General features: G+C 39.0%; 1 protein-coding gene across 3 annotated transcripts in view; it reads left to right on the top strand.

Moving 5' to 3' along the window:
• LOC306773292 (proline-rich protein 5-like) overlaps positions 1-15,963 on the top strand; it is a 19,933-nt gene extending 3,970 nt beyond the window's left edge. The window contains exons 2-10 of one of the 3 annotated variants that reach the window (XM_079263069.1): positions 676-758; positions 2,385-2,564; positions 4,157-4,237; positions 5,012-5,118; positions 8,642-8,733; positions 8,821-8,952; positions 13,253-13,397; positions 14,674-14,970; positions 15,128-15,963. In XM_079263069.1, coding sequence (XP_079119195.1) covers positions 733-758; positions 2,385-2,564; positions 4,157-4,237; positions 5,012-5,118; positions 8,642-8,733; positions 8,821-8,952; positions 13,253-13,397; positions 14,674-14,970; positions 15,128-15,477 — 1,410 coding nt within the window. In that variant the 5' untranslated portion in view covers positions 676-732 and the 3' untranslated portion in view covers positions 15,478-15,963. Of the gene's footprint in view, positions 1-675; positions 759-2,384; positions 2,565-4,156; positions 4,238-5,011; positions 5,119-8,641; positions 8,734-8,820; positions 8,962-13,252; positions 13,398-14,673; positions 14,971-15,127 lie in introns of all 3 variants that reach the window. The other 2 variants (XM_079263068.1, XM_079263070.1) reach the window with 2 other exon arrangements.
• Positions 15,964-16,802: the final 839 nt, after the last annotated feature.

Raw genomic sequence — 16,802 nt, 5'->3', positions numbered from 1 at the left:
TATATATATATATATATATATATATATATATATATATATATATGTATATATATATATATATATGTATATGTATATGTATATATATATATATATATGTATATGTATATGTATATATATATATATATATATATATATATATATGTATATATATATATGTATATATATATATATATATGTATATGTGTATATATATATATGTATATGTGTATATATATATATATGTATATGTATATATATATGTATATGTATAATATATATATATATATATATGTATATATATATATATATATATATATGTATATATATATATATATATATATATATATATATATATATATATATATATATATATATATATATATATATATATATATATATATATATATGTATATATATATATATATGTATATGTGTATATATATATATATATATATGTATATGTGTATATATATATATATGTATATGTATATATATATATATATATATATATATATATGTATATGTATATATATATATATATATATATATATATGTATATATATATATATATATATATGTATATATATATATATATATATATATATATATATATATATATGTATATATATATATATGTATATATATATGTATAAAATTGGCTGACAATTTTTTATGTCACCTAAGTTTCCTTTCCAGATGTTGGGTCAGTGGTGGCAGCTGCAGAGTGGTTGTTAGCTATCTGTCAAGATTAATATGGAACGAGAGGGCTCATTCAGGAGGTAAGACCACATGCAAACACACATGCGCACACACACTCTTTAGTCAACAGGTACTGCTCAGTGTCCAGAGTAACACCGCAGTAGTTTTCATTCCCGTTATTCTTGTTGTCGCCGCCCTCCAGGACAAACGAACATGGATTAAACGGAGAAACGCGCACATTCACCCACATGCATTCCTCAATGACCTCATTCGTGCTTTCGCTCATCCTCTTTGTTTAGTAATTAGACTGCAGCCTTCTAGTTGACTCAAGGCCAGAAACAAAATTTAGTTTTACTTCCTGCTTGGATCAGAGCTCTTCAGTTTGTACAAATGTGCAAAAAAAGCCAGTTTTCGCCATCAGCAGAGGATTCTCATCTCATCGCCAATGGCAACCCTGTTTATTTGGAGTCTCTGTAGCTTGTGGTTCTCTTTTGTGCTCAACATCATTCATTCTTCAGAAGCAAACATCTTACAGAAGTGTAGTTCAGTAGCACATGAACAATCTCAGAGAATATGGAAACTCACTTTGACGTGAGCTTTGTGTGTGTGTGTGTGTGTGTGTGTGTGTGTGTGTGTGTGTGTGTGTGCCCAAGGCTCCTGTTTCTCACTCTGACCTATTTATATGAAGCTGAAGTTAGATCCAGGTTGTCAGACCAACACAAACAACTCTCTAGCTTCTTGCCATATTATTAAGCATGTTTTTGATTTTTAAACTCCTTTCTCTGTTCCCTCTTCTGTTGGTCAAGTCGTATTTTACAGAAGACCATTTATTTTCCTATCATCATCGGTCTTTGTAGTGTAAACATTAATAACTATACAGAGGAACCGTGATACCAGCTTGAACGTAGTTTTTGTCTCTGGGCCCCACACTGAGAGACAGAGGAAGATAAAATGTGTGCCACCTTTAAATCCTTCCCCTCCCGCTTGGCAGCCCTTGAACCTCAAAGGGTTCCTTTGTTTGCTTGGCACAAAAGCTCACTGGGTCACATGGTATCCAACTGGCACAGACTGGCAAATGGAGACAGAGAGAGAAAGGTAAAGTGGGTAGAGAGGAGTAAAGTCGGGAAACTTTAAAAGTGGATGAAGAAAACGAGCAGTGAAGCAAAGACGGCCCTTTGTGCATTAAGAGCAGTTTGACTCCCACAGTGATGGAGTGGGGATATGTGGTACCCTTTCATTGGCTGGAGTGAGTACATATTGTTCATGTGTGCGTGAAGAGAGAATGAATTAGCTGATGGGAAATTGTAAGAGATAAAACGGAAGTCTCTTTTTACCTTCCTAACATCTTTCTTTATTTAATTCTCCTTCTCCAGTTCTAGCCAGTTTTCATGATTTTACTCCCCCATCCTCCCACTCTGCTCCCCAGGTTGTACTAACATGAGCAGAAGGCTAATAATAAGTAATTATCCTGAAATAAATACCAATGTTGTCAGCCACTGAATGGTGTAAAAAGTAGAAGTGTGGGTTTGTTTTTTTCTTTTTTAGACTTGATGGCTTTTTTCTTATGATGTTCTACAGATCTGTGTCAGTGCTGTCTTTATCACTATGTGCAAAATTAATCTGAAGTTCAACAGATGCTAGTTATGAGCTGCTACGAGCTTGCGGCTTTATGCTTTCTTTTCTCTTTCTTCCTGCTGGATTTCAAGGAGCCTCCACAGTAAACTGAGGCTGGTCACCGGCTCGTCCTCCAGCCTGACTGACCTCTCGCAGGCAAAAGCCCCAGCAGGAGGGGAGATGGTAGGAACAGCTGGGGGGCTGGCAGAAGAGTGCAGCAGGGACAAGGGGACCCAGCAGAGGAGGGCCGGTGCCAACGCAACCTGGAACAGGTCAGTGTATCAGAGATTTTTGTGTGATTTCTTGATGGCTTTGAAAATGAGCAAGAAACGGATAAGCTGTAGCACATGAAGAAGAACTTGTGACTGGATTTTTTTTTCCCTTAGAGAAAGATGGAATAAGCATCAACGGAAAGCTTCATTGGTGCTATTATGTACACATTGAATGGTGTACTGTTGTCACACACAACAAACAGGCATGCAAGCATGAACAGTTTGTTCCCTCAGGGTCCATCATTACTTCTCTTTAGCTCCCTCTATCCTTCCTCCCTCTTTTCATCTCATTCTGCCTCACAGATTCCTTTCTGCTTTGGTCGGCTTTCTGGTTGTGTTTGTTGAGTTTCTGCTTTATTTGACATAGGGTTGCCGTGAGTGGAGACAAAAACTGCCAGGGTTTGGTTGGTCAGAGGGTGGCATGGACAACGTTATAAGGACTGACATTGACTGTGAAACAAGTTCATGCTTCCCCTCATGTTTTAATTCAGCTTTATGTGAATCTTTACCTCCCTTTTTATAAGGAACCTCTTTGTTAAACTAGAGATTAAAATCACGGATCTAGCTATGATCATATAATTCAATGAAGGTGGTTTCAGGACACAACCGATGTTTTAAATCCTCGTTGATGAATTTCACTAAAACTTACAGCCATGTGAAAATACTACTCAGCTGGCTGACTCTCACTGCATCACTGGAAAAAAGTCTTTATCATCTTTATTGAATTTTATGTTAATAAAATGTGGAATATTTAGAATCATGTTGCACAAAATTGTTTCAGAGAAACATGAGCTGTCAGACAAACGGCTTCATTTAGCTATGCTTATATACTTTGGTCTACACAGAATTTTATGGTTGACTTGATGACGGCGAAGCATCCATGTCTCATAGCTGCAAAACAAGCCAAATGTCTCCACTTTGCTCTCATTTGTCCAAATGACCTTGTTCCTGATGTCTTGTGGTGTCAGAGGCAACTTTACAAACTTATCACATGCAGCCATGTTTGTTTTAATGATGTTTTGTCCTATAAGCCTTCCCAACCAGCCATACTTGCCCAGTCCTTTTTTAATCACACTCTCATGAACTTTAACATTTTACTTGCTAACTGAAGCCTGAGTCTGGGATGCAGCCTTTTACAGATTCTCTGAGCATTTGACAAACCTTCTGGGATATCCACTTTTTTTTTGGGAGGATTTGATTTGTTTTAAGTCAGAAATGTCAAACTTTGGCCCTGAAGGACCACTTCCCTGCAGGTTTTAGATGTTTCCATGCTTTAATGCACCTGGTACTAATAAAACAAATCCAGCAGAAATCCAGCAGCTTGTTGTCAAGTCTTGCACAATGAGCCATTAAATTGAATCAGATACTTTGAAGCGGGTAAACATGTAAAACCTGCAGGACAGTGCCCCCCCCTCCCTAGGAGTGGATTATTGCATCTCAACTCTAAGCTGATTTGTGAAATAAATAAAAAATGATTGAAGTAAAACATCTGTTTCCAGCTCAATGACAAGTGTAGCTGTCTCCGGAGGGAGCGTTCAGTGTCAGGTAATTTGTCTTTTCCTTCCTAAATGCTTTCCTGTGTCTGTTTGCAGCATCCACAGTGCAGTGATCTCTGTTTTCCAGAAGAAGGAACTGGGAGAAAATGAACTCTACACTCTGAATGAAGGTGTCAGGTTAGCTCTCCATCATGTGTTTTTAGTTTCAGCTTGTTTGTGTTTAATCTTCATTTGATCAAATCATTTCTGTAATTATCCTTTCTAGAAGGATTCTTTCCTCTGGCTGAAACATCAGCACGCACTGCTAACGCTTATACCTTAGGATTATTAGATCAAAGGCGAAATGACAGGCCGAGGTTAGAAAAAGGTCAGTGCTGCGTGGTCTGTGTTTACTTTTAGTGTAGCTGGGGGCAGTTGAGACGGGGGTTGTCAAAACTGTATTGTGTAAATATTGCAGAACACAAGCGAACACATCCAAACCACACACACCTACATGTACACACATTATAGGGTGAAATAGCTGTTCTTTTCAGAGGAGAACAGACGAACATGGCCAGGGGTTGTAAATGTGTTGAATATGAAATCAACAAAAGCGTCAGATTATGTAACGATGCAGCAGTTTCCAGGACCGCTCTGCATCTGAACAGAACCAGCGACTAAAATTAGGTTTTACCATCACAAAACATACAAAATTCATTTAATGATGTCTTGTGTGGTTAAAGATGAAACTGAGCTGAACTGTAGTACTTATCTCTGTGAGCAAATTAGCTTTGCAATCTGCGCTCATGTTGCCATAGCTCCTGTATTCAGGTCAGACATTTAAGTGTGCGCGATATCTTGTCTCATTTCCTGAGACAGCTGCCGTTTAAACACTGTAGTTTCACTGCTGTATTTTCTTATGAGGTATTGCAGATAATGTGTGTGTCTCTTCACCGCCTGTGTGTTTTGTAGGCAGCTGCTGAAGACTGAGCTGGGCTCCTTCTTCACGGAGTATCTTCAGAACCAGCTGCTAACCAAAGGCATGGTCATACTGAGAGACAAGATTCGCTACTACGAAGGTAAACACTGGTCATGTTTTTCTTCACTTTCCCATCCTTTTCTTCCGTTGACGCTTTCCCTCCAGCCCAGCCCCGCAGGTATAAGCTGAAATATCAACATCATCATCAGGACACTTTTAAGGAAAATGCCCCAATACCTGTCCACCCTATTGCATCTTTCCCAAAGCAGCTATCATCTGAGATCCAACGACTTTATTCGTCTCTCTGTTCCAAAAGCCCGGATCGTCTCAGGTCAGAATCACTTTCGCGCTGCTGCAGCAAAGGATCGGAACTCGCTCTAAAAGTCCTTCAAACTTTTAGTTCTCCTATCAATTGCCTCATTTAAACTGAACCTAAAACACTCCATTGTGTTCTGTTGTAATTGTTGACCCCTCTTCCACACACACACACACCCTCCATATATTTTTGTGGTTATTTAAACGGTTTTAACTTCATAATCTCTTTATTTTTGGTTGTGAGACTTCATTTCCTGTATCGCTTCCCTTTACCAGTTCTTCTGTGGCCTCGTTTGATGTTGATGTTTGATGTCCCTCGTTTGTTTTGTCTGTTTATCTTTGTTTAAATAAAACATTCTCAGCTGATTTTACCTGGTTAAATAAAGGTTAAATAAAAAAAATACAACATACTTATAATTGAATAATGAAAAAAGAATTAAATTTAAGAACCAAGTCTTATCCAAAAGACTCCTCTTCTCTTTTTTTCAGCACAACACGGCAGCCAGTCCATCATTCTGCTGTCATGATGCTGGATAGGACATGTTAGAATAAAAAACAAAAAAAAAAATAGTAAAGAAATTAATTATAATTGGACAGACATCAGACACACACACACACACAGAGACACACAAACTTTTGCAGAGGAAAAAAAATGGAACAAAAGATTTTCAACCTAATAATCTTCTTTTATTTGTATTTTTTTTGATAGACATGAAACAAGAATGTAGTCGCTAGCCAATAAACAAAAAATGAAATAATTTATTAGAAAGAGCTCCTAACAAACCAAAAAAACTTGTGTTTGCGAATTATATGTTAAGTCTGCCAACTTTCTGAGATGGATTTCAGCAGAGAAATATATCTGTTTGTGTATCACCTCTTCTATTCTCAGTTGTGGAATCTGTTTGCAGATGAGTTATGTAAAATGTATTAAATATGATCGCTTCAGTTACAGAGGGGCAGCTAGCATAAAAAAAAACATGGTATGTCTGCTAACATCTGGCTTTGATAGGAATGGTAAAAAAGTTTCATCAGAATCCAGTCCTGTGTCGAGTGGGTTTTCATCCACCTCTGTGGGAACACGATGGGCATGTTCATTTTTTTGTATGGCTGCTGCATTCAGGGCTTAGGGTAGGCACAGCTCACCTCCTCTTTACAGAAACAAGAATTTCCCCAAAGTAATGTTTCACATGCAAACTCTTGACCCCTTTGTGACGACTGTCTGGGATTCTGCAAATTTGATATTGAAAATAACTTCTAGCTTGACCTAATAAGGTGAGATTTCTACTTTTGTAGAGTAAAGGATATAATTGGACCTCCACTCTCTCTGTGGCAGGTCATCTTATTGTTGGAACAGTAGTTTTCATTGCGAAAAGATGCATTTCTTATCTTCTTTGAGAGGTGGTTGTCATCATGGTGGAATCGTTTACTGTAAAGATGATGAACAGTTTTAAGGACAGTTGTTTTTTCATTGGTCTGTAATTCACCATGTCCCAGTTCCCCAAAGAACGTAACTAAAAGCCTGGTAAGGAGTAGCGCCTGATCATTTTGTTGCCTCCGTTTAGAAAACCGTAAACTCATTATTTTGCATCCCAGCTTGTCCTGGGCCAGCAGCCTCCACACTCATGTGTCGACCATTTACTTCCAGCAACACATTGCCACAAGATTACATCGAAGAGACTTTTCCTCGTCTACACAGGACATTTTCATTTTCCTGTTAGACACGATAACAACCCTACAAACCTGTGGTATACTTATCTGCAACATATGGGCTGGTCAGTATCAGTCACGTAACATCCATGTTGAAATACTTTACCCTTTGTTTGTGACCATATTTGATCACTTCAGTCGACATACACAATGCTTCTGTACGTTTGCACATGAAATAGAACCACACTGTGTTCGCCACACCAGGCTCATAGATTAGGCTTTACATGATACTTCACTGACATCAGTTTTTAGCATTAGATTTGAAAAAACTGTTTGTATCGATCACTAACAACTAAATAACTTTTATTATTTTCGAAAAAAAGTATCTAAGTTTAAAGTTTCTTAAAATAACACTTGTTTATATTGTTAAAAAAAAGTACATTTCCAAGTATATCAATGAGTGCCTGATAAAGGGTTTATTTCTGTACATTTAGCATCTGATACACCCTTAAAACACAGCCGTCTCACATTAAAAGGCTTTATTTACAAGGTTAAACCTGAAAGCATCAAACAGCAGAGAGGGAAAACATCCCCGTTGCCATATGATCCCTGAGTTGTTGTGTATCTTGGCAGCAGCTCTGAGACATCAAAACGAATAAATAAATTTGTAGAAATTAAGTTGTGTCAGGAATTATCTAAATATTAGCTGGAAACAATAAAGCTGTTAAATAAGTTCCAAACATCTGGCGTCTTTGGTCCGTTTGGGAACATTTTACCAGAAGCTCGAGGGTTAGAGAGGAAACATTATGTTCAGCTTTGACATTAAAATATTTGTTTCTGCATTATCCGCCACCACCGGCTCCTGACATTGATTAAAAATGTTCTCAGAGGCGTTGATTGGTTTCAGGGGAACTCCACCATTTTTTTCAGGTCAAGTGTCAGATGCTGCAACAAGGAAAATAAATGACTGAAACACCACATGTAAAGTTAAACCCATGAGTTAACCATTAGTTTGTGCTGTGAGAGTGTGACTTTATCTCTCTACTGTGACCTCCAGCAAAGGACATTTTTCTAACACGCACACACACACACACACACACACACACACACACACACAGAGAGACCCTGTAGAGGTGAAAATAAAGGATAAACTGGAGGAAATGATTCGCCTCTGTCTGTTGTGGTAAATGTGTGACCTTTCCTTGAAGCACCTTTGTGAGGACAAAACACTCACAGTTACAGACCCACACACATACAGCACGCACACACACCAAGTGTGACAGATTCTCAGCGCTGTTGTCACAGCAACCAGACAGGAAGTGATCCTTTACGTCAGTATAACGTTTAGACGGTGAGAAATGAAAGATAAGAAAAACCACAGAAACTCCCAGGCCCATTGTTCTGATTCTATCTTGTTGTGTCCAAACATGAGTTTGAGGTGGGTATGTTCACAAATCTCTTTATTTAAAGCTTCTTATCAGATTCTATAAATGTGGACTTTGAATTTTATTAGTCTAAAATTCTCACTGCAGTAAAAAACAGAAAAATAAATTGACATTAATCACCAAAGTGCTGTTTAACGTTGGACCATAATATGGGTTTTGCTGTAAGTTAATAATACTTTAAATGCTTTAGTTTATTATCCTCTGGTTGCTTCACAGGTCAGAAGTTGTTGGACTCTCTGGGTGACACGTGGGACTTCTTCTTCTGTGATATTCTGTCCATGCTGCAGGCCATCTTCCATCCTGTTCAGGTACACATACCCATGCTGGTATCCTCCCTGATGATAAAAGCTTTGTTGCATTGATGTGTGTGTATGTGTTTGTGTGTGTGTGTGCAGGGAAAAGAGCCATCAGTGCGTCAGCTGGCTCTTCTCCACTTCAGAAACATCATCGCCCTCAACCTGAAACTGGATGAGGCGCTGTCTCGACCCCGAGCTAGAGTCCCTCCCTCCATCATCCAGATGCTGTTGGTACTGCAGGTACACACACTGCTATCCACACACAGCCTTTAACAAAGGGAGTGTGTTTGCTGCAAGGATCTACCAGAGGGCAAAGGCTGAGGTTGAGATTTGTCTTGCAAACAGATCCCACAGGAAGTGATCACAGTGTGAACACAGAGCAGAGTCGTCTTCCCATGACCACTCAGTCCCCTGCGCACCCTCCCTGCATCCCAGCTCGTCTGTGTGAACTATTCATGTTTACGTTGGCGTTACATGTTACGTTTACATGTTGGCATTTAAAGCGACAGAATTCCTCACAAGGCCAGAAGAAGTGGGCCAAACAGCTGCATCCAACTGCATGAACAGTTTAGAGTTAGGGGTTACGGTCAGGTTGCTTGTACACTTTGTCCATTTATGATACCTAAAAACAAAAAAAAAAAATTCATTCATTTTCTTCCTATTAGAATTTGCATTTTTTAGGTTTCCATGATGGCGTCTCACATATAAGCAACCAGAACGAGCTATCTGTTGCAGTCCTGTGAAGTGGGTGTGCACTCAGACTAATGAAGTGTGTTGCATGCGCGGGGGGAAATCCCTCTTTTCTTCTCATTAACATGTACACATCAGACACGTGGCTTGTTAAAGGATTTGGAGCAACGGCATCAGGAGCTCTCTGGTTCTCAGATGATGGCAGAAAGTCTTGTTTCATACAGAAGAGGAGACCAGATATAAAGTGCCAAACAGACACAGAAATGAGATATTTAGTTCTTGCTGAAGTGAGGGAAGCTCAGAGGAAACTTTCTGAGATGTTTCTGGAACACAACAGATGCAGTTCAGTGAGAGTGCCATTTAGGTCATTCCTAAACATTTGTATGAGCTGTCATTTTTGTGAAAGAAAGAGGAATGGCTTCTGGGACTTGTAGAGGTCAAGCGAGGCTCTCTTTCAAGAATTAACTTGGAATATTGTTTTCTTTTAAACACTTTTAAACATATCAATCAATGATTAACGCTTTCCATGTATGTCTTCACTTTCCACATTTGGTGATAGACACTTCTGGCTCTGGAAAGTCCACTTAAGAGGCAATCTTTATAGTTTATGGAGCAGGAAACCAGCAAATCAAAGACTAAACATTAGACTGTTTGTGTGAGATAAGTTGTTTAATGGGCACAGGCGAGGGGCTGTTCTGGTTGTGAATGGGCGAGGTTTAAATGTGCCCTCAAGTATGTGTGTGTGTGTGTGTGTGTGTGTGTTCGTATGCTCTGTGAGTCTGTTGAGAGCATGTCTGTTTGTGTTTGCTTTAGTTTGTGGTGACTTATTGACCCAAATCTGCTCCTTCCAGATTCAGATTCAGACAGAGAGGGCAAAGACACTGAGACAGTCGGGTTTTGTTGATAAAAAAATATTAGAAGAAATTCTTTAAAAAAGCAGCAAATATATCCACCAACTGAACTTTTGTGTTTGCTCGCGATGGAAGGAAAAGCAGAGACTGCCAGGAGAGTCAAAAGTCTGAAAGATGACATGAAAGTAGGCAAGAAAGATGAAATTCAGCTCTAAATGGAAGCTGTTCTGCTACTTCTAGTTCTCATCTGTTAGTCATTTCCCTCTTATTCTGCTTTGGACACGATGACGCCAGTTCACTAAAGTCTGAACGTTTCATGTGGTTTGTTTCTGTGCTGTGGTTTTCATGCATGGGCTCAGTGTTTCAGAGTATTGAAACTTGATTGATTTCCTTTTTTTTTTTCGGTACTTCAAGATGCTGCAGTGAGGACCACATATGTCACCTCCTCGTGTAAGAAAGTTGTGAGAGGAAGGCAGTGGCTCGGGTGGTAGAGCTGCTTGTTGTGTGGCCTGGTGGTTCGATTCCTGCTCCATGGGCTGTTGCGGTTCTCTGCAGGCCGGTCCCATGCCTGGATAAATGCAGAGGGTTGTGTTAGGAAGGGCATTCAGCGTAAAACGTATGCCAATTCACCTGAGCGATGATTCGCTGTGGTGACCCCGTCAATAAGGGACAAGCCGAAAGGAGAAGTGTAGGAAAATTGTGAAACACAGTTGTGGAAGTCAACTTGAACTGTATTGTCTAAACTCAGATTAATGAGTTCTTGTGCACAACTTCATTAGCTGTTGGATCCATTTCATTTGGGTCAGGTGTGTTGAAGCAGGGAAACACAGAAAACCTGTAGGTGAGGTTTGCTAGCCCTGGTTTAAAGTCTACAGCAGCAAAGTGTGGGGTCTAAATCCTACAAGTTGGACCCCCATAATGGCCCAAATCCAACAAACCACTGTTGTGCCCATATGTATTCGTCCCCTTTCATTAAAGAAAAGGCTGAATTTACAACAGTCACTCAAATAACTGGAGACTTAAAAAAAAGGAACAATAAGTAAAAATTTGCAAAAGTATAATTTAGTAATATAAGACACTGTTTTTTCATTTAATTGACTGGAAGAAAGAAAAAAAACAGAACAAACAAAATGGTCCTGGACAAATGAGAACACTTTTCTGTTGAACAGTGGGACAAAATACCTGTCAACAGGTGCAGAAGTCTGACTGAGAGGAACAGAAAACACCTGACTGGAGCAGAAACATTAAAGGATTGTCCAACAAAATATTAGTTTATGAGTGATGTAATGTGTAATAAATTGTCTTATTTGTTTGCTTTTTAAAAAAAAAAAAAATTCTATTGAACCAGAATTAGAAAATAATGTAATGATTTTCATAAAATGATTTGATTTATCATTACTTTAGTCAATTTCATCTTATTTTACAGGCAGCTGTTTTTTTTCCTTCTTTAATGAAAGGGTATGAATAAATATGAGCACAACTGTAGCTTCCATCTGAATCATAAATATTACAGCGGTGAACGTGGTTTCTTCCACACCCTGTCAACAGAAATGGCATCGACCTCGCACCGACTTTATTGTGTCTATAGAGCAGAACTGTCCTGTTTGATGTTTTTGTCTTGTTTTGCATCTGTATAAAGTCATGTGCTGTAAATTCTGCTGTTTCCTCTTTTCATTGCAACTTTGGATGGCATGCTTTCTAGGCTGATCATTTTTCTAAAACCATTAAATAACATAACCGACAAGCATGTTAGTTTAGGAGAGAATGACTTTCTCCGCCATACTTTTGCAGTGCAGCGCACACATATACTGTATGTACGCACAGCACGAGCCTTAAAACACGCAACTTGGTTTTGTTCTGGACACAACTCAAGTGGATCTGCCTGTATGGTTGAGGAATAATCGTGTTTGTAAAGTAGCAGTATTGAGGGATCTTTATGATTCCTTACTCCTGGCATTTATTGCTCGGATTAATTGTAAAAATGAAGTAATCGTGACATTCTTATTTTGGGCTCACGCATGACACAATTTTTGGCCAAGCTTCCAGACATCTGACTGTAGGATAGTTTGGCATGCAGTGTAGTTTATGTATGACTTAGCTGCTGTAAAGCAGAACAAGCTCAAATCATCATCCCTCCACCGCCATGCTTGATCATTGGTTCAAGTTGTGTGTGCTGATATGCTGTGTTTAGCTTGTAGCAAACATAGTGTTGTGTGACTTACTGATGGACAATTGTTTTTAAATTTTCGTCTCATTCGTCTAAATTAAATTGTTCCAGAAGTTTTGTGGTTTGTTCAGATGCAACTTTGCAAACCTTCAACATGCAAATTGAAGCCTGTAGAGTCTGAGATGCAGCTCTTGGGTTTTTTAATGTCACTGAGCATTGCATGATCTGACCTTGAGGTGGTCGAGCTGGGAAATTCTCTCCTTGAAATATTAGCAGCTATCTTTAATGTTTTCTAGTGTAAATAATCTTTGTTAGTTTAAAGCGCTACAGTGGTATTTGCCATCGGTTGCAGCAGTTTTGCTAAAATCCTTTGTGTAGTTTTCTTGTACACATTTTTCTCGCTGTTGCTTTATAAACCGTTCTGTTTAGTCTGCCTCTCCAACTAAATGGGGCTTTGTTGTTTTTCTCTTATCTTATTTCATTGTGAGATTGTATTTATTTAAACAAGTCTGGTATTGTGAACAACATCTCTCAACACTTTACAGATTTCTTCCTCTTCGGAGTTGATGAAATACAAGAAATATCTTCCGTTCTACATGCGTGTGCCTCATCATCTTTCAACATATCTTCTCTTGTTGAAGTTCTTTCATTGTACTTATGATCAAATTCTTGTTACGATTCCAGAAAACCAAATAACTTCCTTTTATTTCACACGGAAATGTTTTGCGGTATTAAAAGTTTCCATTACTACAAGCCAGCATGCAGGAGATGGCAGCCAACACAAACTTGTGTTTGCGTGTGTGTTTGTGTGTTTTTCATACAGGGTGTTCACGAGTCGAAAGGTGTGACAGATGACTACCTTCATCTGGAGTCTCTCATTCAGAAAGTGGTCTCTCCCTACCTCGGGACTCATGGTTTATACTCCAGAGATGGATCCTCCAACATGCACTGCTCTTCTTGTCTGTTGGGTATGTGTGTGTGTGTGTGTCTTTTATAGCATAAATTATTGACAAATGTGGATTTAAGCAGCTTTATGAATAAAAGTAGAAATCTTCCGGCCTCATCAAAGTGTTTAAAGGCATTACGCTGAAGACTGGTTCTGGTCACGTATCAGTCCTGGTTCTGCTGGTTCTCAGAGCTGCATTTGATTCTGTAGATCACAAAGGAAGGCAAGTTTATTTGTACGGCTTGTTTCATGTACAAAATGCTTCATATAAAACATTAAAAGTACTACAGCGAGGTGCAGAAGAAGCATTAAAAAGTACATTGAAACATGAAAGGAAATAAAATCATATTAACATGTAATTAGTGCAAAAATCTCAATTAAATATATGAAATTATAAAAAAGATTTTTAAAAAATGGAAATGATTAAAAGTCAACAGCAGTCTAGAAAAGCTAAAAGGCAGATTTTCTGCATGGACGCTGAAGGCAGCAGCATTCTGGATGAGCCGCAGCTGTTTGCCGTCTGGTTAAAAGACCGTTCCAGTAATCCTGTCTCTTGGAGATGAACACATGGATGAGTTTCTCCTGGTCTTTTTTGAGATCCAAAACTTTAAAATCTATTGTTTATGAGTTAATAAAAAGCTGCCTTTGTGGTAGCTTTGATGTCACGACGTTTTACAACATAATGTTGCGTATCATCAGCGTGGCTGTGGCAGTGGATGCTTCTGGAATAGTTGATTGAAAGGGAACATACACAGGTTGAACAGTAAGGTCCAAGAAGTGACTCCTGAACACATCACGTCACAGAATAGATGTTAAAACTCTCTGATCTACAAGAGCAGTGTGGGCCCAGAATGCATCTGTGTTCATAGTTCTTTAAGCTTGCAGGTCTCTTCGATCCGAGGTCAGACAGTCCAGACCAGAGTTGAGACTAAATATGGACAAGCAGCATTTAGCTGTTTGTGGCAAATAAGTGGCAGAAACAGCCAGTGGAGATTAAACTCTCACCAGATGTAGAGAAAAACAAACATTTCTTTTGGTGTGCGTTGATGCATGAAATCTGTATCTTTTAACTTATCTAGACTGCTGTTAGCTTTTTATTATTTTAGGTTAGTTATTTTATGATTTTATACGACTTTACTTTCTATCATGGAAAACACGTTGAATTGCTTTTAGAAATAAAATGTGCTATATTAAGAAATGGAAGTTGTGCATACACAAAGGTATCTCTTGAAAATGTTTTTAAAAATTCCAACTACTTTGTATTTCAGCTTCTTTGTCCTGTTTTCTTACAATCCTAGAAAAGCGGCTGCAGCACTTTTTGGCCCCCAAACCAAGCAACTCACCTACTGTGAAGAATCCGGTGGTCCGTTCTAAGAGCTACAACGTTCCCATGCTGACGCCTGTAGTCGAGTACGACATGGACTCCTCAGCAGGAGGTGCAACGGGCATCAGACGTCACTCCGTGTGTGAGATGCCGTCTTGTGTGGAGGAGAGCACCCCTATTGGGAGGTCTGTCTCCAGGCTGGTCAATAACTCCAGCACATCCAGGCTCGCCAACCACTCCTTAGCTTCTACAGCATCTGCTGCACTTTCAGGTAGGTTAACCAGGCAGGTAAGAAACCAGCTTCCAAAACGTCGAACGTTGTCCTTCTAAGCATCAAGCCGGGTTCAGTTCATCAGCTGGTTCACAGAGATTTCTACTAAGTTATATGTGATGAAGGTTATATCTTCATTCTGCTTTCTTTTATGCAGACACTTTAACTTCCATCCAGGAGCCCGAGCCTCGATATGCAGACAGTCCAAGCTCGCCCCAGCCTCCCCCGCCTCAGCACCACTCCCCCGCTATTCTCCCTGATCCTTCCCCAATCGAGGACTCTCATTGTGGTGGTTCGCTAGACTACGACTCCCCCTCCTCCTCTAAAGTCCTGACACAAGACACGAGCTCTGGAACCAGCCCAGCATCTAGCCTAGAGATCATGATGGACCACATCATGGAGTCGGACTCCGAGCAGGAACACGACGGCATCTTTCTGAACCTCTCCTGCCACTGTTCTGGAGACTCAAGGCACAGCAGAGACAGCAGCAGGCAGAGCGTGGCATGACACACACACCTCTCGTTGAAGGTGTAAACACTGCTGAGCTATGATGGCCGCTCCTCACGCCGTGTGATACCTCTTGCTGTTTTAAAGAGACACTAGATAATCAGGGAATTATTTTTCTTTATAACTTTGTATCACTAAAACAAGTCATCATGACCATTTTTACTCTGTTGTGTTCTTTGAATTATATATATAAAAAAACAAACTAAAAATGCAACCATTCAAAACAGTCTTAAGACCATGAATATTTAAAAACCTTGGTTAAATTCAAACTTTTGTCATACGTAAAAGAAAACATCAACATATTTTATCATCAGCTGACTTGCAGCAGCCTGGAGCTACATTTATATTTGTTTGATTTGAAAACTTGACGTTCTTAAATAACTATTTCATTCACCTTATTTGTAAGCCACAACATGTTTTTGTACATTTGATCTTTATGATGGTGGTAATCTCTTCAAATATCCTCAGATGTAAATTAAAGGCAATTTTATGACATGAAAATGCAGGACTGGAAGCTAAATGTGTCATTTCTATTGAATTAAAATGTTTTTGTTTGTTTACAATAAGAGCATCCACACATAAAGACACTAAACAAACTAAAAAATCTTTATCAACAACTTCCTGGTTCTGCATCTTATAAAGCTAAAATCTGATGTGTTTTTTATGTGAAAGCAGATTTCCCAGTTTCTGAATTGTTCTCAGTACATACAATTGGTCATTTCAGATTAATGAGTTGGTTGCAGATAAGTTATGTTTATTAAGTTATTTTTCAGTTTGAATTAATATGAAAAAAAAAAAAAAACATTGTTTCTAATGTTACAAATGTTGGGAAAAGTCTGCAGACACTGCCACTCAGAGTTAATGCACTGAATGTCTGTGTTTTTCTTTACTTTGAGACTAAATGATAACAGAGTTCAGCACAAATAATGGCAAACCCAGAGAAACTGCAGAATAACCCTTTAACATGAAGGCCAGGAGAGGAGGAGAATGCTGATTAGATACACCTGGATCAGCTCCAGCAGTGCAAAGCGAGGAGAGGAAGAAGACAAATGTACTTTCCCTCTTTTTAAATTCTAAGATATTTTTAGTCTAAAAACAAACAATTTGCTTGATTGACAAGATGTGTGGCAGCATTATCCCCCCCCCCCCGCGAGAACCTGGTGAATTTCCTGAGCAGCCATGTGCCGTGGAGGAGCCGCAGATCCCTGCAGCAGGTTTGTGTTGCTGTTTTCTCTTCTAGGCTTGGATTTGTCTTTAAAACAAACCAGATGCAAACTGAGTCTCCTTCAGGCCTTTTATGTGACATCAACTCCGGTTGGAGTTTC

The sequence above is a fragment of the Telmatherina bonti genome (assembly GCF_933228915.1).
Source record: "Telmatherina bonti genome assembly, chromosome: 23".
NCBI classification, from domain to species: Eukaryota; Metazoa; Chordata; class Actinopteri; order Atheriniformes; family Telmatherinidae; genus Telmatherina; species Telmatherina bonti.
The sequence above is the reverse complement of the archived record's forward strand: the minus strand, read 5'-3'. Positions and strand labels throughout refer to the sequence as shown.